Below are 23,603 nucleotides of genomic sequence, written 5' to 3'. Positions count from 1 at the left end.
CTTTTTCAAAATTGGATTAAAGTGGTCAAATGTGTATGACAAACGAGCCTGGATGACTCTCCAACAATCCGTTGCAGCAGGAAAGCAAGTGTGGCAGGAAAATTCTTTAATCTATTACTGTTCATTGTTGGCTGACCTTTAATAACAGTCCATTAGGATGAATAGTTGCAGGTTCGTGCTTTCATCTCTTTTGACAACATGTAATTTTCTTCCCTACTAAAGTCAACCAAAGCTCTAGCTTTACTTAGTAGCTTACTGATCCAAAAGACAAGCTAGGCGATTAGCAAGAGTTGGTCCCTACACCACAACAAGTCCTTGCTCTCACCTGCCGTAGTTCTGCTGAAATTGGCTGCCCAAGGCCAGAAAGTGGTACATACTGGACCAAATAGGAAATCACAGGTCCCCTTGCTTCACTCCAGCGAAAACTGAGAGAATCTGAAGTCTGACCTGTGAACTGGAGGTTGGATGGCCCAGAAAATGCCTCTGGAAAACAAAAGCAAACTTCAATGAACGCCTGAGATAACAGACCACATAACTGTGACCTTTCTTAAACATACCATCACTTGCATAGACTCCTCCTGCCTTGGAACACACTCTGTGGTTCACAATAGGAAGAAGCGTCTCCAGTATTTTAAACTCCCCAACAAAAGCTGTGAAATCTGCGCTGGGCTGGGAGGCGATTTGAGCCAACTCATATGTGTCTGCACTCTTTACACCTAAACAAACAAAGCAAATAGCCGGGTAAAATATTTTTCCTGTCCAAACTACTATTGTAGATAAAACTGCACCTACCAATTGCAAAAATATACACTCCTTGACTGCGTAGCTTCTGTGCAGGAGCTTCCACGTTATCCTGTGATTTCCCGTCCGTGATCAGGATGGTAATCTGGAAGGCAAGGAACCATGGAACATTGAAAACTTCACGCTCTTCCATTCGCAGGTTTAAACAGGCAAAGGCCTGCATGAAAGGCTTCAGCGCTCAAATGTGCAATTTTACATGCAGGGAAAGAACCAATCGTCACACCTTTGGCACCTCTCGACTGGATGCAGGGTTGAAAAAGTTATCTGCCATGAATTTCAGGCCGGCACCGGTGCGCGTGTTTCCACCCTTGTACTTCAGGTTCTGTAGGGCTTTGACCACGCTTGTGCCGTTTAGGTAGGTGTTGAACTTAAATTCAACCCTGGAGAGCAGAACAGGTCTGAACACATAATCCTGCGCAGACATTTTCCCTTATTGTAGATAAAATGGGTCAATCGCCTCAGTCACCTGGAGTTGTCGCTATACTGGATCGCTCCAAAATGGATTCCTGATGCACTGACAGAGCGGGCAAAGGGTTTGACAATTCCAGTCAAGAAGCCCTTCACCTGCTGAAAGTGAGCTCGCCCAATGCTTGATGATCCGTCGATCAGGAAAACGATATCTGCTGCTTGGACGTTATTACAGCGGCCTGAAAATAACACGTCTGATATATGAGAAAGCACTTCTCTCTCTCTACAAATGAGCAGACACATGGAGCTAACTCTTAGAAGAAAACAAGGGGAATCATTTATACCCTGAGCTTCAGCCCATTGAATGGAGGCCAGGAGGAGAATCACTGGGTACACGCAGCTCCACATCTTCACAACCTGAGAGGGAAAAATCTTTTTTTTTTTTCAAATTTTATCTGAAACACACAATAACAGACAATACAAATAGTCCATTTGAATTCCCTCTCTTGTTTATCCTTCCTTGTTTCCTTTGGCCCTGACATCATCCACATTTGTAAGCAACTCCTGGTAAGTTAAAGGGGGCCATTGTCATCTTTCATTTCATTTTCTAGCAATGTGTCCTCACTGAGTTCCTATTTAGCTGAATCCCATTTGACATTGGTCCCACTGCACGCTGAGGAAAATACAGGTGTGATATTTGTCAGATTACCATCAAGTTGCAGGCAACATTCCTGCACATGCTTGTTTTGACCCTTCCAGCAACTTTTGCTGCATTTGTCGCATATATTTATGAGACTTTTTCCCCCTTACGTTCTGCTAGCATCACAGATTTCTAACTAAATCAACAATACGGAAATCCTAAATAAGAGTTTATTATAGAGAGCATACAAAAGTATGGATGTTTATTCTAAACTATTCATGTGCCTGTTTGCAGACACCATAATTATGCAGGTAAAAATTATGTTACTGTCATCGTGTCAACAACTGACGACTGTGCCCGTGCTGCCTTTAATCTTCGGCCTCAGCTTATACCTTCTTAACACAATTATCACTCTCAGCAAATCGCCCGTCAGCTTTCATCTTGCAGGAGAAGCCCCTGCATTGCACGCAGAGCGTTTGTCTTCGTGACAACCTCTATTCACGTTAACCTTCCGAACGGAGGCGATGCACGATAAAGCGGCTACTGCAAATGGCTCACAGATGTTCAGCCAGGGAGCAAAATGTCTGATCTGCTGTGTAGAGCAGTCAAAGTAAATACTGTCTGCAACTGTGTGACAAACTACTTATGTTGATGAAACCAAGAGTATCAGGAAGTGCAGACGGACCAGAGGAGCACCGGGGGAGGAGGGCAGATAACAAAATCATCGTGTTCAAATGGAAAGCTTGCATCGCTCAAGATTAAATGTAAATAGAAATTGTGTAAACCCACTTGGGGCAGACAGCTCATGGCTCAGATCCAAGGGATTGGTCTTGTAACAGCAGGGTTGCTCGTTCAAAAATTCTGGGACAGCAAATGCCTGGAGTGTCCCTGAGCAAGGGACCCAATCCCCATTGTTCCCTGGCAGGAAGGTGCTGCCCACTGTTCTTGGCAGGTGTGTTCACTACTGGTGGGTAATGGGTGAGGCCAAATTTAAGATAAGATAAGATAAGATAAGATAAGATAAGATAAGATAAGATAAGATAAGATAGATAAGATAAGATAAGATCAACTTTATTGATTCACATGTTACAGTAGTAGCCAGTGGTATACAACACTAAAAGAAAAACTAATATGTTATGTACATTACATTATACATTACTATCACTAACTGGTGTGTGCGTGTGTGTGTGTGTAAATATATCGGTTTCTCCTTCTACACCTGTGGGAGAAGGTTTTGAGCAGGCTCTTCCCTTTAATTCACATTTTAAACAGGTTTCTGGGAGCACCTTTTTCATTTCATTGTGCTAGACTAAGATTAGCAAGCTAGAGCCTCAGAACAATGCTAGCTCACTAGCCCTGTTACAGGATTAATGTAAATCAGTGTTATCACAATGTCTGAATAAAAAGCCTCCATCTAATACAGGCATGGGCAAACTAAGGCCCGGGGGCCACACGCGGCCCGTTAAACATTTTAATCCGGCCCGCCAAACTTGAAAAATTAAATGAATAAACCTTGTTAATGTTATATTTTCACTGCAATTCTGGTGTTTTCCCACTAGAAAAAAGACAGTCAGGAGGAGAGTGATGGTGATATCCTGAAGGATAACAGAACTTTCAGTGCTTTAAAATAGAAATGGTTATTAATTTTTTTTAAAAAGGCACATTTTATTCATTTGATTTTAAGTGTTTTAAGACTCATTCCAAAGTCAGATATTTTGTTGTAATGCTTCTCTTCATTTTCATTTGAAATTAAAGCACATGTTTTCTCCATATCCCAAGATGTGTATTTTTTCTCCAATGAGGTGAGGTTACCAAAGCACTCCATCCATCCATCTGCTCCTGGTCCGGCCCCTTTGTCAAATGTTAGAACCCATTGTGGCCCACGAATCAAAATGTTTGCCCACCCCTGATCTAATACAAAATGGCAAGATAGCATGTTTCTCTTCTTTGGCTGCTCTTAAAATCCATAGTAGACTTAAAAATACTTCTCCTGACACAGCAGGTCTTTAGAGGCCAAGCTCCAAATCTGAAGAAGCTTACAGAACCATAACTTCCTAATAAATCGATTTCTCCATTCCTAAAAGTGCAGGTTTAGTCCTGGTTTCCAGAATCAATAAAAGTGGAATAGATGGCTGAACCTTTAGTCACCCCCCCCCCCCCACCCCCCACCCCCAATGTAAAACCTGCTCTCTGCCTAGTTTAATCTCGCTCTACTTGTATAACTAAGCTTTGAAAATAATAATTATGAAAAATCGGTAATTATACAGTAATTCCTACAGTCATCAACTACTGAGGTCTCCAAATAGTTTCCTCATTACTTCCTCGGCTCCTGATTGGCTCCCCCTCCACTCTTGCCTCCTCTCAGATTAGATCAAAACCTTCAGAATAACATGATATATGATATAATCTCGCTCCTCCTGCACCCAGCCTGCCATCATCAGGATGCTGATAGTCGGTCTTTCCCTTTGGAAGACTTTAGATTTCTATTCCATATAAAATGAAATCATTCCTGAGCAGCTGCACTAACATGCTTTAATCCCATAATTCTAATATATACTGTATACATATAAGATCAGAAGAGATGATATTGTTGAGAGCACCTTCACTATCAACACTAAGAGTTAATGTAAAAAAAATGCTTTAAAAAAAGCTTCTTGAGTACATTTTAAGATGTGATGCTCATTTCTGCCGTTACAGAGCAACACAGTTACACACTTGGCAGATTTTCTGCCACCTGTTACATCCATTTATTTATTTATTCTTTAACTGCCATCATCTACGGACAAATTCATCACATTCCAAGGAGGACCTTGACAGCACCTGGAATTTTAAAAGCAAAAGGCTTTAAAAGCTGGCTCCTCCTAATGGTGCTCCCACTGCAGCCCACCTGGGAATTAACTAAAAACACAGGGGTCAAAAGGTCGATGACACAGCAGCAAAGTGTAGCTACAACTCAGTCGAAAAAAAGAGGCAAATTGAAAGACAAGGATCTCATCCCAGAGCTTCTGATGTGAGGTGCAACGCCCAAGACAGTGCTCTGCTCAAGGATCACAGGCCTGTGGTTGGGAAGCTACCAGAGTGGACAACATAGACATCATTGTCATTTAATGGGATTCTAGTACATTTTTGGATGCATTATTAAGAGCCAAACACAAGACCTCACTGTCAAGATCTGCGGAAGTTAAGATCAGGTCAGATCCTGTCACCTTTAACCTCCACCCTGACATCAAAACCAGAATCCCCCCTCCTTTAGTAGCTCATTGTTCCGTTTCTCTATCCAAGCTAAACAACAGTGCTAAAAACAGCAACAGCGTGATCTTCGACGGCCTCTCTCTGGAACCACTTTCAAAAGAACTACAAACATCATCTTCCTATGTGGTCCAAACTGTACTAACAGGTGGGTTACATCAAGGAAGTAATTCCTAATCAGGCTTACACTATAAAAGCATGAATGGACAGATAAAAAGTCATCTCTTTATAATGGGATGCCATCGTAAATCAAAACCAGGTGATCGCCGCTGAGGAAATACATCTAAAACATGGAGTTCTACTTGCAGAACTGTCCAACAGCCTCACGTGAGAACAATGAAGATTGTTCTCTCTCACAATAATTACCAACAGTCCTCCATAGATGACACATTTGGGGTTAGTCCAAATCTATCAGGGTGGCATGCCAAAAACCTCGGCTCCAACAATGCAGATAATGAAAGGATGATCGAGGGAGGATTTTAGGAAGAGAGGAAGAGTCTAAACTGCCCTTCTGTGCGCTTCTATAGGTTTTGGGATTAATTATGAAAGAATCCATGTCAATGGGGGGTTTCTGAACGTGACATGAGCCAAACCACAGCAAAGCAGAGCCCTCGGAACTGGAGCAGATGTACAAGAGGACAAAAGGCAGATGACAAGCAGCAGGAGAAACATGCTGCCTAACAGAAGTTCAGATGAGGTTAAAGTCATTGTTGATCCCCTCATTGCTTTGTCCGCCCCCCAAAAACGAACACAAGCGAGACATTTGCAGGGTTAAATTAGATTCTAAGAGTTTTTCGGGATTCATATTTGTTTTCTTTATGGGAGTTTTTAAAACAAATCCTGTTTTTTCTGCAATCCCCCTGGAGAGAATTCACCGGAACATCGATTTTTATCGCGGTTTCATCTCAGGATTGCGCGACCACTGCTGTTTGTCCTTCATGGAACTCAAGAACTCAAGTGCAGGGAACGGAGCAACTGTCTCCATGCAGTAAATCACTGCCTCAAAGTTCCGCAGACACGTCAGGATTGTCATTTAATTAAAACTACAGCTTGCAATTGGTCCACCGTAGCCCTATAAAGGTGTCACACGGATTAACTCGCCTCATTACCTGTCTGCGGCTGCACCGACCACCTCCGCCGCCTCCCACCTCCTCACCTGTCGCGGCCGCTCCACTCCCGGTCAGCGACGTCCACGGGCACCACCTCGAAGAGACGAGGAAGATTTACCGACTCAAGCTCAACTCCTGAAACCGCTGCATGCGCATCTCTGCAGGAGGGGACTCCGATCGCTGTGTTTTGTGAGCTTTGCTTTTCTTCATGCAGGCTGAACTCAGACAGGCACAAGCTGCAGAACAGTCCAGACTTGTTGGGATGCCTGAAGGGGAGACCTAAGCTCTCCCTTTTTTTTCCCAACCCAAATTCTCTTCGCCTGTTGTCCCTCCCTGCCCACGCCTGCAGAAGCTCCCCACACAGCCGTGTGAAGATGATGATTGGGGGGGAGCACTTACCGGCATTTTTCTAGAGTCACACTGAAAATTAAATGTACGCACACCTGGACGCATCTGGGGCAGAGCTTTAAAAAGTAATGACCTAATTTAACGAAAATGCACATGTAACACTGGTATTGTAGTGTAATATTTACTTTATTATTATTATTATAGTTTTTTTTTTAAAACGTCAGAACATGACGCTCCAAGTTCTTTCACCCAAAAGGCCCCAAAAAGGAGAAATATTTACATTTTCCATCGTACTCCACTAGCAGGGTGTGACCTACACAAATGTTATTTATTTTTAAAAATGCAAAAATAAGACCAGATGCTGTTTGAGCTCATTTATTTTGAGTCACATATTGTCAAATTGTAGCCATATAATCTGTTTCCTTAGCAACCGAGTTAGCTAGCTCGGGCCTTCCGCTGGTTCACGTGCACGTCTAAAGACTTGCAGTTCGTGCTTGAAGAGAGCAGAATCAAAGATTTAAGGGGGGAAAGCAACTAAATATTAAAACAAAAACCCAAACATAACTTTAGACTTTAGACATAACTCGTACAAGTATGAAAAAAAAGTAACCTCAGTTCTGGGATCCTGATCAAACTTCATCATTAGCACTTAGATTTTAATCCATATTCTTAAATGTTTCAGATAAATAAATCAACAAAATATAAATGGAAAATGAATAGCTTCTGCCTTCTACTGTGTTGTTCATGAGATTTTTTTTTAAAATGTTTACATAAGGAATAAAGATGTGAGCAGAGCACACATGGCTGCAGGCACTTCAGGAAATCTATTCTTTATGGCGTTCACAATAAATAATAATAATACAGCAGAGTCAGTCAACAAACATTTTAACATCTTCATGCCAAGTTCCCCCCACTAGCAGCTTTTCTGTCTCATCCTGTGTAATTGGTATAATTGTATAACACCATTATTTACAGAGCTGCTCCCCGCTGTTACCTGTAATTAGCCTGACAGTTGTGATCATATACCAACAGATCCTTGATTTTGTCTGTCTGGTCTGCTGCTTTGTTTCATTTTACATAGTTCAACCACATCAACTTTTTACCAAAAGATCTCTGAATGATCCCCAGCCAGTTGTGTTTGCATATTTCTTTTGTCTTTGTAGTGAATGATTTCTGATGTCAGTTTAATAATTCCCAGGCTAGTTGAGCTGTCACTCGTGTTTATGTTGTCGCCAAAGCTTGGTCATAAAAGCATTTCGTTGAATGTAAATTTATATAAGAATGTACGAAACAACGTTAACCGCTAGAGGGCGCTGTAGTGTACTATCACCACTTACAACAATGGTGACTTTTAGCCTTTAACCTCCCGATAACTGCAATAATTCATGAAAGAAATGTTCATCATTACAGGGCAGACATATCCAGCAAGCCGTTATTTAAAGAATGTAATGTAATGTGACTTGCACCGACACTTAAGTGTGAGCCTGATGTTTATGAGGGGCTGAATCAGGAAACAGTAAATCATCATTGCACCAAGGCTGTCAGTAGTGATCAGCAGTAAATCTTTGTTTCAGCTTTTTTTTTTTTACCTTGTGCAAATGTAAATTGTAGAATCTGAAAAGAAGGGAAGCAACCCTGAGTTACAGAAATGTTATCTTCAACATCCATTTAGTCGTAGTTTTCAACAGGAACCTTTTGGACTTGAAAAAGCTTGACTGAAGGTCTTGTGCACCTGGAGTTCTTCTTCTTACACCAATCTCCCCATGATCCACTGTTACTCTGCTTGCTTAACAGGACGTGAAGATACAACACAAGTGAAGAGATTAAGAAGCCTTTTTTACCCGCACAGATCAGCAAGATTGGCATTTGTGCAGTGAGACTGAAAGCAGGAGCTCACCGTGTGTTTGCTTAGAAACATCCTTGAGGACGTTCTGGCTGACTGACCTTTTTGTCAACATACCTTCAGAGGCAGGCCTCTTTCATTGTCATCATCTGTTCATTTCTCTCCAAACACCACCCACAGGCAGCACACTGACACACCGTCACACCACTTTACCACCACTGATTATCAGACAGAGAGACGAGACAGGAAAGTGAGTCTAAAACACATGCTGGAAACTGTGGTTGGGGAAAAACAGGGATGGACATTCCTGAGAGAAGAGTGTTCAGGATTCGTTGGAGGTGGAGGGAATTTTGAAGGATGTGGAAAGCGTGCTGATAAACACTGTCAGCACGTGCTCCCCCTGCAAGTAGGGACTGGAGAGGAAGAGAAAGAGAGAGCGAGAAGGAGCGCAAGAAAGAGAGAGTGGTGACTGAAGTGGATTAGAGCAAGTGGTTATAGGTGACAGCGGGTGTGGAGCGACAAAGATGAAGGACCGCCGGGTCGTAAATCTTCTCAGAATACCTGCTGTTGTTTTAGCCACCGGTTCCACATCTGGTCGCTGGGGTGCTCACACACGCAGCCTCAGAGTTAGGGTTTTACTAGACAACTCAAATATGTAGCACAGTGCATCCTGTAGCGTAGCTGGAGCGAACTGGTGACGCAAAGATGCAGAGGTCAGAACCTCAGATAAGACCAAAGGTTCCCGCTCTGCCTGGCTAAGAAGATAATCCCAGCGCTGTCAAACACGGTGAGTGTGCCTCAATGGGCTGAATGTCAAACCTCTGGGAACGTGTGTAAACCTGGTCTCCAGAGCCGACGCGAGAGCTTTGTTTACAGGACGTCTAAAGAGTGGCGATGCAGAGTGGCGGGGGTGGATGCCGGAGGTCACACTCAGGGAAAAGGTCACAGGAGAGTCCGGGCAGGTTAGACTTGAAGGAGAAACATCGCCTGAAAGAAACCTGCTTGGGAACTGCAGAAGTTTCTTTTGTTTTTTTCTTCTTATCTTTTCAGATTCTTGTAATTTAGAGGCACTTTATCGCTCCCGGGCAGGCAGGAAGTCATCCCGAGAGGACAAAAGATTCTTGTTTGTGTCCAAACTTAATTGCACATGTGTTGCATTTCATGACGCAAATTAAATAAACCAAATGATTAAATACAGACAGCTGTCTATTTACATTGTTTCATTTACATTCTTGGGTACAGTGGTGTTGTCTTTGAGTAATTACGAGGCATCTGGCCTCTTTTCTTTAGGCTACACATCAAGGAGATTGGGGTGTTTAGTCTTGTCTCGTTAGCGTGACTTTTTAATGACTTATAGTGTGTGAGGGGAGAGAGCTGCAGATGATTATAACAGTAAGTTTCTGATTAAAGAGCAGTGACATGTCTGGACAAACTGACGCAGACGGTGGGACCATCTCTGATGATTCACTTCGCCAGACTGGACTGGTTGTGCTCCCAACAGCAGTGGGGAGAGTTGTTGTTTACGGCTGACGAACTTCAGCCCTTTAAAGTTTTACCACATCCGGAGTGTGTTCGTGTTGGATTCCTCCCCACATTCTTAATAAAAGCAGCAGCAGGAAATCGAAAACAAAGAACTTTGTACATCATTCATTATCAAACTTTATAAAACACACCATCAACAATTTTCTAGTTATGAGACATGTTTATTAAATCATGGGAATTGATTCCACTCCAGGGTTTACGGCTGCTTTTAAGACAGGGGCTGGGGAAAACTTCACTCCTCTCTGGCTCAGGTTTGTTTGACATCTGTCTCAGATTGACTGAGTCCCAACTGGGTCACAGCAGCACAGGGACAAGAGTGACTCTCTGAGGTCCTCTACTGTTTTACTGCTGAAATACAAATTCAGTCTTCACGCTGCTGAAATGATACACACGTCAGGTCGTAGAAATACATGAAAAAGCTTCTGTCATATTATAGACATATTATTATTAACAAGAAAAGCGCAAACCTTCTCTTTAAATAACCTCTGACGACTCTGAACCTATAATTCTTGTGACACTTCAACCAGTAAAGCTATATGCAAGTGTTCGTACTGACCGCTAGAGGGCACCAGATAACAACTGTTCATGGACCGTTCAATGAATCACCAGTTTTCGACAATTATAAGTCACTAACTTTAAATAGGGTGTTTGTAATTCATTAATTAATGCATGTGGGTACAAAACCTTTTCTGTTTCACCCTAGTTGTGTGAAGGAAGAGGTATTGCTGCTGTCAGGCTGCACAACAAACATAACGCCCAATAGCACACACTGAATATTATATATTCTGTTATGTAATTGTATACACCCTCTGTACTGTGTACAGGTATACAGGGGCTGAGTATCCATCCATCTGGATTATCATATATATATACACATCCTTTTTTGTATATTCTCTATTCTATCCCAATTTTATTTCTTTCTGTGTGCTTTTGCTCCAGTTTTGCTTCTATCGTGTCAATAGGTAATTTCTCTGCATACATTTTGTTTGGAAAGAAATTCCAAACTAAAGCCACCTTCACCCAGAACACTCCTCTGCTATAAATGTCAGAGTTCATGCAGCCGTGTCAAAGAAGCTTGCATTCATTTTTAAGCCTTGTTGATGCAAGACATCAGGAAATCCAGCACAACTTGACCTTTCCTGTAAAACCCATTGAGCCTTTATTCAAGTTAGCTGAGGACGAGTCTGTTGTTTTTAAGGCGTGCTTTAATGTGAGGACCCTGCTGATCCAGAGACTAGCAGCCAGTGACAATAGACTCCAACAATCCCAGTAATGACATTCACTTAGAAATTTGACTGACTTGAATATGAAAGAGACTGGTGAACTACGCTCTAAAGGAGAGCTGCCATCATGTTCAGACTTGTCAGACTGTGACACTGAAAAAAGAAAATAAAAGTGAAGCAATAATAGGCAGGTTATGGAGAAACCAATCCCAGTTTCTGCCCATCCCAGTGTTTTTCTCTTCGTGGTTTTATTATTGTTATTTATACCTCATCATGTTGGCGTGCAGCAGATCACTGAGCCTCTGCTGGATTTTAACCATCCATATGTGATGTGAGAGCAGATGAATAGATGTGTCTTTCATATACAGACTAATAAGACCCCCTCCAACCCCTCAGAGAGGAGCTAAAAGACTTCTGCAGAAAAGAGCTCGCCGTGGAGTCTTCTCTGTCCTCAAGAGTCTTTTGTATCCACTGGTCTCAAGAGGGGTCCTGTTTTATGTATCTAACCCAGTAGATGTCTCTTTTCTCAGAGACACCCACAGAGAATGGGTTTCTCCTTATTTTTCTCATTTTTAACAGCACAAATAAAGCCCTTCAGGCTGCCTCGCTCAGTTTCTGCCAATGTGTCTCTTCCTCCTGGAGAGAAAAATGATCTAATTAACTCGTATAACCACAGATCCTGGTTGACCCAAAACGCACACCCATGAAGTCTGTCGTCTGTTTGCGTCTGTGTTTACTGTAAACCTTCCTCAACCTGGCCTCGGGTGCTGTTGTGAGTAAATGAACGCATCAGTTAGCGCAACAGCTAATTAGTTAGATTAAAACACCAAATTGTGTCAGTCATGGATGTGCAAGAGCGTCCTCACCGCTCATGAAAGGCCAGTGCGTCACAGTTTCTGTGTGTGTGTCTGTGCTTGTCTGAGGGAAACTCACAGCTTCAGCGCTCCCTCGCTCCCTCAGTCCCTCGCTCCTCAGTCCCTCGCTCCCTCAGTCCCTCGCTCCCTCAGTCCCTCGTTCTCTTATTCCCTCGCTCCCTCAGTCCCTCGCTCTCTTAATCCCTCGCTCCCTCAGTCCCTCGCTCTCTTATTCCCTCGCTCCCTCAGTCCCTCGTTCTCTTATTCCCTCGCTCCCTCAGTCCCTCGCTCTCTCAGTCCCTCGCTCTATCAGTCCCTCGCTCCCTCAGTCCCTCGCTCTCTCATTCCTTCGCTCCCTTAGTCCCTCGCTCCCTCAGTCCCTCGCTCTCTCAGTGCCTCGTTCTCTCATTCCCTCGCTCCCTCAGTCCCTCTCTCCCTCAGTCCCTCGCTCCCTCAGTCCCTCGCTCCCTCGTGCTCTCATTCCCTCGCTCTCTCAGTCCCTCGCTCCCTCAGTCCCTCGCTCCCTCAGTCCTTCACTCTCTCATTCCCTCGCTCTCTATTTTGCCTCATGTTTGTGTAGGTTGTGGGTTTTAAGCTTCTCTTCTGAGCAAACATGCTCCATTTTCTTCAGTAAGGCTTTGTCACTTTGTCAGAGCCCCTGGTTTGAGCCTCTCTCTCTCTCTCTCTCTCTCTCTCTCACACACACACACACACACCACACACACACACACTCTTGTCAGGAGCCTCAGTGTGTAAACTCTAAAGCCTGAGTGTGTACATGAGTCTGTCCGGGTGTGTTGTCTTCGTGTCGGGGTGCCTGGGCCTGGCACCCATCACACACAGGAAACAGGCCGTGGCCCTGAGCTTCACATTAAACACACAGGAAATACACACAGGAAACAGAGTGTCAGCCCCTCGTGCTCGGTTCACACACTCCTCCATCCTGCACTCCTCCTCTCCTGATCCCAGCGGAGGGCCGTTCGCCCGGCTTCAGTTCCAGACTCTGCGTGTCTTATTTCTCTTCAGTGTGCACAGTTTTGTTCTCTGAGTCAACCCCCCCATTCCTGTCCTACACTCTGACCTGTGACTTTTTCAGACAGATTTCATGCTCCTTTTGTGAAATTTTCTGTTATTGTGATCACTTAAGGATAGAAGTCAAGTTATTTAACTTTTAAATAATTGGATCTTAAGACTCCACATACATGTTCTTCCTGTACCTGCTTCCAAATTGTCCTGGTTTACTCCTTCAGTTCAAGATGCACGTTAGGTCCAGGTTGTGTTTCTGTCTCTCCCAGTGACTACTGGGACGGGCACCAGCAGCCCCACGACCATAAATAGGAATAATAATATTGAACTCTGGGTATTATTGATCATTGTGCTCAAAAACATCACGTGAATCTCACCTCTAGTTTGGAAAACAAAGAGTAACACCCATGATAGAAATCTCTCTATAGTTGTTCATGGCTCTAGATCAGAGGTGTCAAACTCAAATACCCAGTGGGCCAAAATTCAAAACTGGGACAAAGTCATGGGCCAACATTGATATTTATTGAAAAAATCCTCCTCCAGCTATAACAGGGAACCATGATGGAATCATGGTTTTCAAACCACAGATCAAAACTCGCCTATCCGCACGTCTTGGTGTGTGACCCATGGCGCCTGAGTAGTTCTCTTTTAATGTTGGGCTAGATTCTAACACGTACACCTATGAGCACAGAATTATTACTTAGTTCCTGACTGTTGCAATGATGTCAGTGCATTTCATAAAAGCCTTAAAAGATCAAGGTTTAAAATCCCTTGATATCAAAGCCAATGTGATGAAAGCCAGTTAAACATGAAAGACAGTTCAAAGACTAAAGAATGAATGTTTGCACCATCACGTCAGTTCATTTATAAATTGAGAGGAAGACAACATGGATTTGCCAGGTGAGCAATTGAGCGACGGTCTTAATTAATGTTACGCTCACAGAAATTACAATTATTTTCAAATCAACTATATTCAGACAATGAAAGGAAATAATGAAGACATTTACAATGCATATTCAACACATATTTGTTCTGCAGAGAAGCATAACACTGTCTGCTCAGACAATGAAGATGAGGAGGTGGTTCAACCATGTGAGTTCCTCATCAGGATAAATTACAAATGAGTATGAGCCAAAACTATTCAAGATATGATTAAATCTTGACCTGTTTTATGTCTTCTTCTGGCCACAGTGAAGAGAAAGAGGATCTGTTTTCCTGAGAGTGAGGAGGAGGAGGAGGAGGTTCCAATAAGTAAGCTTATAACAATCAGGAAACGTCCAATATTAATTTTGCGTTAAAAAAAGACATGCAAAGAAAAGCACCAATGAACAAGAGGCTTTCTTTATTTATATCAGTTTGAAGTTACGCTTAGTTACATTTAGAATTGGACCAAGTTTAACCTCTGGAAAAATATCAACACAAACAATTCTGATCCCACAAACCCCATTTTGCCTGTTTTTAGAGAAGAGAAGAGACCAGAGGTCAAGGAACAAGGGGCAGTAAGTATTAAAAAGCTGCAAACAGAGCATAAACTAAGCTGGCCTGCTGCTAGCAGTGATACTGTAGTTCCACCCTACTCAGCAGCAGCAGCAGCAGCAGCAGCAGCAGCAGCAGCAGCAGCAGCAGCAGCAGCAGGACTCCCGCCCTCCCCAGAGATAAAGTTGTACTTAACATGATCAGCAGGATGAAGGTGGCCCTTGAGGTTTGTCCCATTTCATTCTCTCCCAGCGTTTTCCCCCTTCACAACCCCAACCTGCACCTTTGCCCTCTTTAACCCCCATGTTTGCTTGACAGGAGGACCGGATACTGAACAGCCAGAGAAAGCCAGCAGTGAGAAAACTGTGCCTGCTTCCGCAAGTCTTGGAACTCATCAAGAAGTATGAAGATGTTGCTTTCAGCCTGTAGCTCCTGATATTAGAGCTGTAGCACTGAGAAGACAAATGAATTGTGGACTGGTTCTCCCCCAGATCAAACTTTGTTGAGACCTTCATCAAGTATGGCCTGTTAACAGAGATCAAAAAGTGGATCAGCCCTCTCCATGACGGGTGCCTCCCAGCACTGCCGATCCGGGTGAGGCTGCTGAATCTTCTGGCAGAGGTGAGTGTCGGTCAGGAGAGGCCGGGCCCTCGTCGCATCAGCCTGAATTCTCTCTGTGTCTTTCTTCCTCGCAGCTGCCCATCTCGGACCCTTATCTTCTGATGCACAGCGGCATCAGACACACTGTCGGCATCTTGCTGAGTCACCCTGATGAGACCCAAGCCAACAAAACTGTCATTAGGCAACTCATCAGTGAGAAACACACTCCACCAGGAGACAAAAAAATGTGGTGGACCACGCAGAAGTGTGAGCTGACGGCCGTTTCTTTTCTTTGTCCAGATAAGTGGGTGACTGAAATGTTCGGCCAGTCACTGGAAGATAGGGAGCTGCGGAGAGAGAAAAGTATGAGGAGAGATGTGCAGCCTCAAAGTCAACCGGACAGGTTACTAGACCAGTTCACTGACTGTCCACTCAAAAATTGACGGCATCTTTAACATATTGATTCTTTTCTTTGTCTGCAGTTCAGTGGAGGAAACCCCTCCCCCAAACCCAGTGAATTCATGGAGAGAGGACCCAGGGCAAGTGGCCTTCAGAGGTTGCACAGTTAAAAGCAGTAGTCACATTATTAACAATTTTCCCCCACAGAACTCTGGAGTCAGGTGACAATCGTGACACAGAGGTGTCTGGTCACTACAGCAGAGCCCGGCTTCCGTCGCTGTCCCAAAAGGTGTACACTGTGCGGCCTCCGTGGAACCTCAAGAGCACTTCCGGCTGGGTGAGTGAACTTTCAGACGAGTGGGAAAATCCCAATTCCAGTCCCAACAGTGTGATCACACGCCGTTGCCATGATGGCGTTCTGATTTTGTACTTGATCCCACAGTGTCCAGTGATGCAGCAGCAGGCGATGCTTGCTAAACACAAGAAAAGGATGTTCCAGAAATCATCCAGTGAGAAGAAAAGAGGCAAGAAGTGAAGGAAACTGCCTCTATTTCTACGACTCCAACCTTCAGTTGGCTTTATTAATTCAGTGTGAATGTAACAGAGAAAAACACTTGTACGTTTCTGCCTTAAAAAGAAATAAAAACATGAAAAAACTGTATCATTTGGCAAGTCATGTCACATGACGTGGGGGCACATTTAACGTCAGGGAACAAGCGATCAGTCAGAGGAGGACTGGTGACTTTATTTACAACTTTATCCATCATGAAATGGACAACTAAGACCGCACCGCTCTGCAAAAGAAGAAAGGCTGAGGAGGAGTCAAATATAGTCAAAATATAAAGATAACTTCTCCTCTCCTCTCCTCTCCTCTCCTCTCCTCCTCCTCTCCTCTCCTCTCCTCTCCTCTCCTCTCCTCTCCTCTCCTCCTCTCCTCTCCTCTCCTCTCCTCTCCTCTCCTCCATTGATTGATTGATTGATTGATTGATTGATTGATTGATTGATTGATTGATTGATTGATTGATTGTCTACACCAGAGACCTTGCCAAGGGAATTTGGCCGATAGTCGAATCATTCAAGAGGAACAATGTGGTTTTTGCCCTGGCCGTGGAACACTGGACAAACTCTATCTAGAGGGATAAATGTTGCACACTAGGGCACCATAAGAAATATTTTTTAAAAAGCAGTTTATTTCAGATGTTTCTGCCTTCCCACGCCTCCAAATCTCAGACCCTATATAGTCCTTAAAGACGAGATAATGGAGACCTCGTCCGTTTACTGCTGATTAATCAATGTCTCCTGTGACTCTCACTCTTTCACCCTCACTCCACCAAACACCAAAAAATTTAGGACAGAGTGGGACATCCTGACTTTTAGTATATCTGCTATAGGCTCATTCTTTGCTTCTTTGTTGTTTTTAAAATTTTTTAGCATTTATTTATATAGATTTTTGGTTGCTATCTTAGTTCAGGAACTGGACACATCAGGATACTGGAATGTTGTGTTTCTGCTTTTCTCAGAGTTCCTCTTAATAGCCATGTGCTTCTGGCTGAGGGTTGCTGGAGTTTTGACAGCAATTGTTGAGCATGCGTGCCTTTTACATAGTTCTCTGTATTCTGGCGGCTTTGAGGCGGCCGCTGCAATGTCCCCAATGTCCATTTTGCCAGTTTTAGAGGAACCATCCATTTGCGGCCAACTTTAGCTTTCAGGCCGCATACTTTTCTTTTCCCGTGACGGCACGCGGTCGCTGCGGCAGGACAGAAGCCCTAATTCTTGCTGTTTTGCGTTAGAGAAAAAAAAACGTGTCAAGCAAAGATCTGGTGTTTGATCAAAGATGCAGCAGAGACTCACGGGGCGGAAGATCGTGATAAAGTGAGATAAAGTGTGACAGATAGGGGAGCCGGCAGTGATCGGGAGCGTGGCGGTCTTGTTTGATAAAGAAATGGGCTACCTTTGATTGCTCCAAACCTGCAAGTGGAAAGATGGATTAGTTTGATATGAAGAGAAGCCAGTGGGACGTTCATATATCCTTGTGACCCTTGGAGCTGAGGCTTAATTGGAAACCGATTCCTGTAGCTTCAGCTCCTTCTGAAGCTCTGACCTTCATGACGTGGAGGTTAGTGACCTGAGCGTCTGGATGACACCTGGATTTCATTACTTATCAATCAAAATGTTCCTCACATTAGCAACCGCAGCCGCCATCTCTCCTGCAAACTAAAGTTAATGCGAGCCAACGTCCGGCCGGCGTTTTAAATATTCCCGTTCCAGCTGTTGTGAAACTCTACACATCATATGTAACACAATATACAGGACAGTCTGTTTAGTGACCTCCGCACTCTCAAACCCCCCCCCCCCCCCAACCCGGCTGGGAGAAGAAGATAACCGCAGGTTAGCGACAGGTAAAAGCTGCTGCGTCTGTATTCTGTTACCCGGCACTGACTCCCCTGACATGTGGTGAGACATCAGGGTCCAGATGGAGGCGTGATGCGTATGAATAGGGCTGGTTATGAGACTCCCCCTCCCCACTCATATGAACACATAAGTGCGCACACGTGCCTCTGGAATAAGCATCTCTGCTCCAGTGGAAAAAGCATCTGGTCAGAGATCCCATCAGCCCCCATTTTTCCATGCAGGAGAAGCACTTCTGCGATCTTGGCAAAGTGCTGCACATTTTATGGGGATTTGGCTGAATGTGATACGGACCTGATGTAAATCAGGCCCTTGGGTGAGTGATAGAGCACGTCCAGAGGCACGTTCTGCCCCCATTACTCCTACTAAAGTTATTCTGCGCACAGCGAAAGCTCCCGTTTCCCTCTCAATGTTCTGGCCTGGAAGACGTCCACCGGTTTAATGACCTGGAAGAAAAAGCAAAAGTTTTCGTGGGAGAGCGTTAAACTCTAACGGCAGCTCTCCGTTTACACCCGGGCAGCGTGACCTGTCTCAGACTCACTCATCCCAGACACATTCAACATAACCCTCATCCTTTTCTCCGCGTCTGGGGCCTTGAAAATGAGGCTGACGTCAACAGAGCGGCGAGAGATATGTGATTCGAGCCTGACTGCACGGTTCATGTCACGTGTGTAAACCTTCAGGGCCAAACAGGATCCAGGACGGAGGCGTTAAACACACCATGTGCTCGTGTTTACTGTCGGCATCTGATCCTGGGCCCAGACTCAAGGGGTCACCTGGTGCTCACATGGTGTCAGAGAGAATCAAATGAGTCACGTCCTTTCAAAAACCAGGTTTTCAGATTTAATTCAATTGTTTCTTTGTCCTATTTGAAATGTTTCTGGGAACAAATGTAAGTAATCTGTGAGAATCACAGCGAACGCTCCGGACCACGGAGCCTTTGGAGACTGGTCAAGCTGGCCCTCGGGGGCTTGACCCCAGGGTCAAGCAATGCGCCATGTCACATGTGAGAGAACAGGATCACTATTGAGGAGCGCTGTGGCTGCGGCAGAATCATGGCGGTGATCCGTCTTTCCTTCCTTCCCTGTCACAAGGGGAGCAGGACGTTCCGACTGTCATGTGACAGAGAACCAGCTCAGGCCCGCTGTGATAGAACCCTTACAAACCTTTCAGTTCAGGCCATCATTGCATCCCTCTCAGTCTTTAAAAACTCCAGAAGCTAACTGCTAATGCTAATGCCCCCGAATGACTAAATCATATGTATGAAAATGCTGGAGAAGCGATCTGCTGAACAGTCCACGGCAGTGTCAAGCCACCTGATATTCTTAATAAAACATCTGCTGCATCACTGGAGCATCATTGCATCCCGTGACCCTCACTCCCAAAAATAGTGTAAGACCCAGTAGATTTTAACATCCGCACCTATGCGTGTGTGAGCCGCTAAGCTGAAGGCAGGAAAAGATTCCCGAAGCACTGAGGCCAGAGCCTTGAAGCCTGCTGTGGTATGTGCAGTGCACGGTGACATCCTTCCCCCCTGGGACATACTGTGTTACACTCCCTGGCTTTTAGATCAGACGGGAGATCTCTGGAGCGAAGACTTCTGGATCGGTGCACGAGGCAGCGGGTTGAGAGCAGGATTGATGTGACTATGGGATGATAATTCTTGTCATCATGCGCTCAAAACACTCGAGCGTTTCCCCACCGGCGGTTCTGTTGTTGCAGTGTGGAGCACAGTAAAAACTAAAGAGCAGATGTTTTATTAAGAATATCAGATGGCTTGACACTGCCGTGGACTGTTCAGCAGATCGCTTCTCCAGCATTTTCATACATATGATTTAGTCATTCGGGGGCATTAGCATTAGCATTTAGCTTGTGGAGTTTTTAAATTGTTCTTTTCCCTTTCAATTGTATTAAACTCAAACTTGACAAATCCTCTGATTTGACAGTGGTCCAGTTTGCAACTATGTACTGTTTAACATCAAAAAATAAAACAAAACACACACACACACACCACACACACACACACACACACTAGTTCCTGGTAACATAGCATTGGCCTCTTACACAGAGAGCTTTTGGATGCACCAGTTAAACCAGTATACTGTTCCTGTTAGGTGGTGCAAAATCCAAGTCGCGTTGGCTTTATAGATTGGAACTGATTGAGTTTAGTTTTGATGGGGTTTTCTACAGTTAGCCAAGGTTGTTGTCACCAAGGCTGCAGTTGAACATCTCATTGAGATTTACTTTCATCAACATTTGTTTTATTGATGTTTCAGTTTGTGGGTGAAAGTGATATCTTTCTGGAGGTAAATGCAAAATATGTTCATTTCTGTTTGAAGAGACAACAAAAGTGCAGCGAGAGATTACAAGCTGGGCTTTGTGCGCACGGCCGTTTCTTCTCATTCGCAGGAAGTGCTCCTATTGGAACCAGATTTTCTCCTGATGGCAGTTGGAATTCACCCTCAGCTGGCCTGCGCACAAAAATCCAGGAAGCTTTGAAGGAGGGGGTGGTTTAGAAACTCATCTCTCCCGTCTCGCGGGGCGTTTCCTTCAGGTTTTCTCTCTTTAACGACCCCATATTTTTCGTCTCCCTCACCTCGTTGGGCAGACCGCCGCCCCTCTCCTCAGGTTTCCCTGCTGAGTGCCATTTAGTTTCTGCAAATGTCAACACGCAGGAGCCTCTGTAGCTGGAGGAGTTATCCAGGCCCCTACCTTCCCATCGGGGTCCGGTGCTGATCTCCAGCCAGATGGAAGACTTGGGGGCCCAAACGTAAATACAGCACGCCGCAGCAGCACGCTTTTAAACCTTCAAGGGGAGGAAGTAAACATGGAAACGAGGAGCCCGTCTTCGGCTGGGTGTGTAAAACTGTCAGGAGAAGCCAAACGACTCCAGACTGAACAAAAACAGTCGCTCAGAAGGGACAAACCCGTGGCCTTCTACTTCCTAGAAACACTTGAAGTTCAGGCGGAGGAGAGCATAAAACACTGAGAATCACAAATATTAGTTTTTCCTGTCAGATAATTGGGTTTACTCTGTTTTTAGAATTAAAAACCTGCATAGTTTTATCTGGATCGATATGGCCAACCAGCCTGTCCGAGTGTCACCCAGTAGTCATCACCATTCCTCATGGGTGCTGTAGACGGGATTACCATGGAGATAACCCCGGGGTCAAGGGAAGTGTGCCGGTGGTGGGACCCCCCACCAAGCAGGCAGACTCCCCCAGGACCCCACCACCACCAGCTCTCCGGAGACTGTTGTTTACGTGCTGTCGTTTCAGGGTCGGCAGATGGGTCAGGCAGGTACCAGTTAAACGGATGATCTTTTCTCTCCGGTTCTGCAGGAAAGATGAATTTGTCTAAATGTTGGGTGCCATTTATCAACCACGCGATCGGCTTCTAAATTTCTGCATTTCTGCTTTGAGACGCTGTGCCTGAATACTCATTACTTATCACTATTGTTTTCTTGCACTTGAATGCAACATTAGGCAAAGGGGGGCCTTGTTGGTTTTTTTTTTTTTTTTTATTTCATATCTTTCATAAAAGTTAAACAGGTTTGTCAACTTGGTTATTGGACTGTTATTGGTGACCTTGAGTGTAGGCCGGATAAATTCAGTCCCAAAACACTTTGATAGACCAGATGGTGTGTTTAAAGACCACAGATACAGCTACAAAATGTCTGTGTGATTCAGCACATTTAGATGAGTCTTCTATTTCATTTGAACGATTTCCTTATTTACCGCTGCGTGTGAACTTAAGTCTGCGGTTATATTCCGGTTAAATCTCTGCAGCAGGCACAGTCATAGTTCTAAAAACACTCCAGGTATCCAGTCAGACCTCGGCAATGAGGGAGGACACGTTTGCACAATACAGCCCCATATCGCCAAAGTCGAAACCACGCTGCCCTTTTATTTCGTACCAAATTTGCAGCTGTGCTTTCATTTTAAAAACAGTCCTCAAATGCACCCGTGCAAGTGAAGGCATCACGCTCGCTGTGGCTGGACCGCACCGCAGAGACAGGACAATATCTGCGCAGAGGCCTGCTGGGAGTCAGGTAAACATGGGTCAGCGGGGACAGAGGTTTCCCTTCGCGCCACATCAGATCAAACGGCGGGTTGATTTTTAGAGTGGGAGTCGGCCGTAAACCGCCGGGAAAGAATGTGCTGTGTCATTTTCTGCCTCTGTTCCTGCCTATATTTGAACATGGGAGTACCCTCTGTGGTGAACCAGAGGCTCTGACTTCACATCGGGAGGTTTTTCTTGGCTTGACCTGGTGATTAAACTCTGCGAGAGAAGCGAGCAGCTGAGGAGGCTGGGAAGTCTGGACCCCTCGGAGCAGATGAGAGCTATTAGCCGCCGCATGTGTGCCGCCTTTCACAATGAAGACATATTTATGCTGCATTTCTTTCGGGAATACAAAAGAAAACTAGACCTTTTGTCTGTTTGCATTAGCAATATATTTTTTTAGCAAAAGAGACTGAGCTGCCAAGGCACTTCCTGTTTGCTCCCTGCACGTGCGTGTGTGTGTCACACCTTTATTCCTAACCTGTTATCAGCTTCACAACATCGCTTTATGTTCCTGCACGAACTTGAAAAGTGCTCGTCTGTGATTTTGAGGGGCGAACTCAGGAGAGATAGAGCCAATCATGCTGGTGAAGCTTTTCACGCCTGGGCGCCAGGGGAGCAGCACCTGCGACACACACCAACAGAGACTCTTTAAACAACTCGCATGAACTCTTCACTCCTGCTCGGCTCCGTGGAGCAGCTTCTCTGACCTGCCTTTGCAGTCTGGCGGCAATTAGATTGATTGGACCGGGCCTGTAGTGTTAAGGTGATTACATCTGACTGCCAAAGTCACACAGCATCAGGTGTGGGACCAGCAGAAAAAGCTGAAATCGGAGAAGGTTGGTGAGGGTTTCATGCAGCTGTGGTTCACTCAACACAATTGAAGTGTCGTGTTCCTAATTGAAATCTGATTCCTTAAGCTAAACGGTGCATTTTCAGCACAGGTGCCCTTATTTCCTCGCTGCTCGGTGCCGGGCCGAAAATGTGAAAACAAATCTGTGCGATGTGTGACTTCCCTGGAGCAGAAGATCGTTTGTCTTTGAGAAGAAAATAAGAGTTGGACAGGAAGGAGATTAGGTTGAGGCCAGGCTTAATTTCTCAACAGAATTAGTTCCACAGGCAGCCGAGTAATGGGAAGAATATCAGAGAACCAGCAGTCTTTCTTTCTGCAGTCCAAGGCCAACTGTCTCAGTGAGACACGTGTTTAAAGCTGTTTTCACCTCATCTTAACGTGAAACCTGATCTCAAGTGAGAGTGCAAAGGCAAACGGAGAATGCACATAAAGACATAAAGAGCGCTTAGGATGCAGGAAAATGTGGTTTCATCACATTTAAGCACCTTCTTTAAGTCAAAATGGGCCATCTGATGGGCTGTGGACACAAGTTCTGTCTATTTCAAACACTAAATTGCCCCCTTAGCATTAAGGCTAACTTTCTCTACCCATTTCAACTGCAACCTTCTCATCATTATTATTATTAACACCTTGTTTGAGTATTGCAGGTGAGTCATGTGAACACTCGTCCCTCCACCTGAAGAGGTTGGTCAGGTCGGACCACTTTGCATCATTTTTGTGTTCAGAACACAGCAGTTTTGCACAAGGTCACCATCATAAAC

The 23,603-nt window shown here is 44.7% G+C and overlaps 2 protein-coding genes and 1 long non-coding RNA gene across 13 annotated transcripts in view; 2 read left to right on the top strand and 1 right to left on the bottom strand.

Annotated features, from left to right (window-relative positions):
• Nucleotides 1-7,610, bottom strand: part of col7a1 (collagen, type VII, alpha 1) — a 48,358-nt gene extending 40,748 nt beyond the window's left edge. For 8 of the 11 annotated variants that reach the window (XR_008950122.1, XR_008950124.1, XR_008950128.1 and 5 more), the window contains exons 1-7: nt 6,255-7,610; nt 1,554-1,626; nt 1,268-1,448; nt 1,025-1,181; nt 793-886; nt 558-716; nt 326-483 (exon numbers count right to left, since the gene is read on the bottom strand). Coding sequence is in view for 1 of the 11 variants with exons in the window: in XM_057030447.1 (XP_056886427.1) it covers nt 326-483; nt 558-716; nt 793-886; nt 1,025-1,181; nt 1,268-1,448; nt 1,554-1,617 (813 nt within the window). In the remaining 10 variants the exon portion in view is untranslated. Of the gene's footprint in view, nt 1-325; nt 484-557; nt 717-792; nt 887-1,024; nt 1,182-1,267; nt 1,449-1,553; nt 1,665-6,207 lie in introns of all 11 variants that reach the window. The other 3 variants (XR_008950126.1, XR_008950125.1, XM_057030447.1) reach the window with 3 other exon arrangements.
• A 5-nt stretch (nt 7,611-7,615) lies between these two features.
• Nucleotides 7,616-9,597, top strand: LOC130524372 (uncharacterized). The gene is made up of 2 exons (XR_008950132.1): nt 7,616-9,185; nt 9,275-9,597. It is a non-coding gene; the product is annotated as an uncharacterized LOC130524372 (long non-coding RNA).
• Nucleotides 9,598-14,372: 4,775 nt separating this feature from the next.
• On the top strand, nt 14,373-16,176 carry LOC130524235 (protein IWS1 homolog). Its single transcript, XM_057030176.1, has 8 exons — nt 14,373-14,745; nt 14,838-14,920; nt 15,011-15,140; nt 15,215-15,332; nt 15,420-15,522; nt 15,602-15,658; nt 15,726-15,855; nt 15,961-16,176. The coding sequence occupies exons 1-8, from the start codon at nt 14,716-14,718 to the stop codon at nt 16,051-16,053; spliced, it is 744 nt and encodes a 247-aa protein (XP_056886156.1). The 5' UTR covers nt 14,373-14,715; the 3' UTR covers nt 16,054-16,176.
• The last annotated feature ends 7,427 nt before the right edge of the window (nt 16,177-23,603 follow it).

This window comes from Takifugu flavidus, chromosome 4 (assembly GCF_003711565.1).
Source record: "Takifugu flavidus isolate HTHZ2018 chromosome 4, ASM371156v2, whole genome shotgun sequence".
Classification (NCBI taxonomy): Eukaryota; Metazoa; Chordata; class Actinopteri; order Tetraodontiformes; family Tetraodontidae; genus Takifugu; species Takifugu flavidus.
Note: the sequence above shows the minus strand (reverse complement) of the source record. Positions and strands in the feature narration are given on the sequence as shown.

Excerpts from the sequence above, each read along its gene's own strand:
- LOC130524235 (XM_057030176.1), top strand. The coding sequence starts at position 14,716 with ATGATCAGCAGGATGAAGGTGGCCCTTGAG. Across the intron at positions 14,746-14,837 it reads GGATGAAGGTGGCCCTTGAG|GAGGACCGGATACTGAACAG; the intron begins GTTTGTCCCATT and ends TTTGCTTGACAG. Across the intron at positions 15,856-15,960 it reads TCAAGAGCACTTCCGGCTGG|TGTCCAGTGATGCAGCAGCA; the intron begins GTGAGTGAACTT and ends TTGATCCCACAG.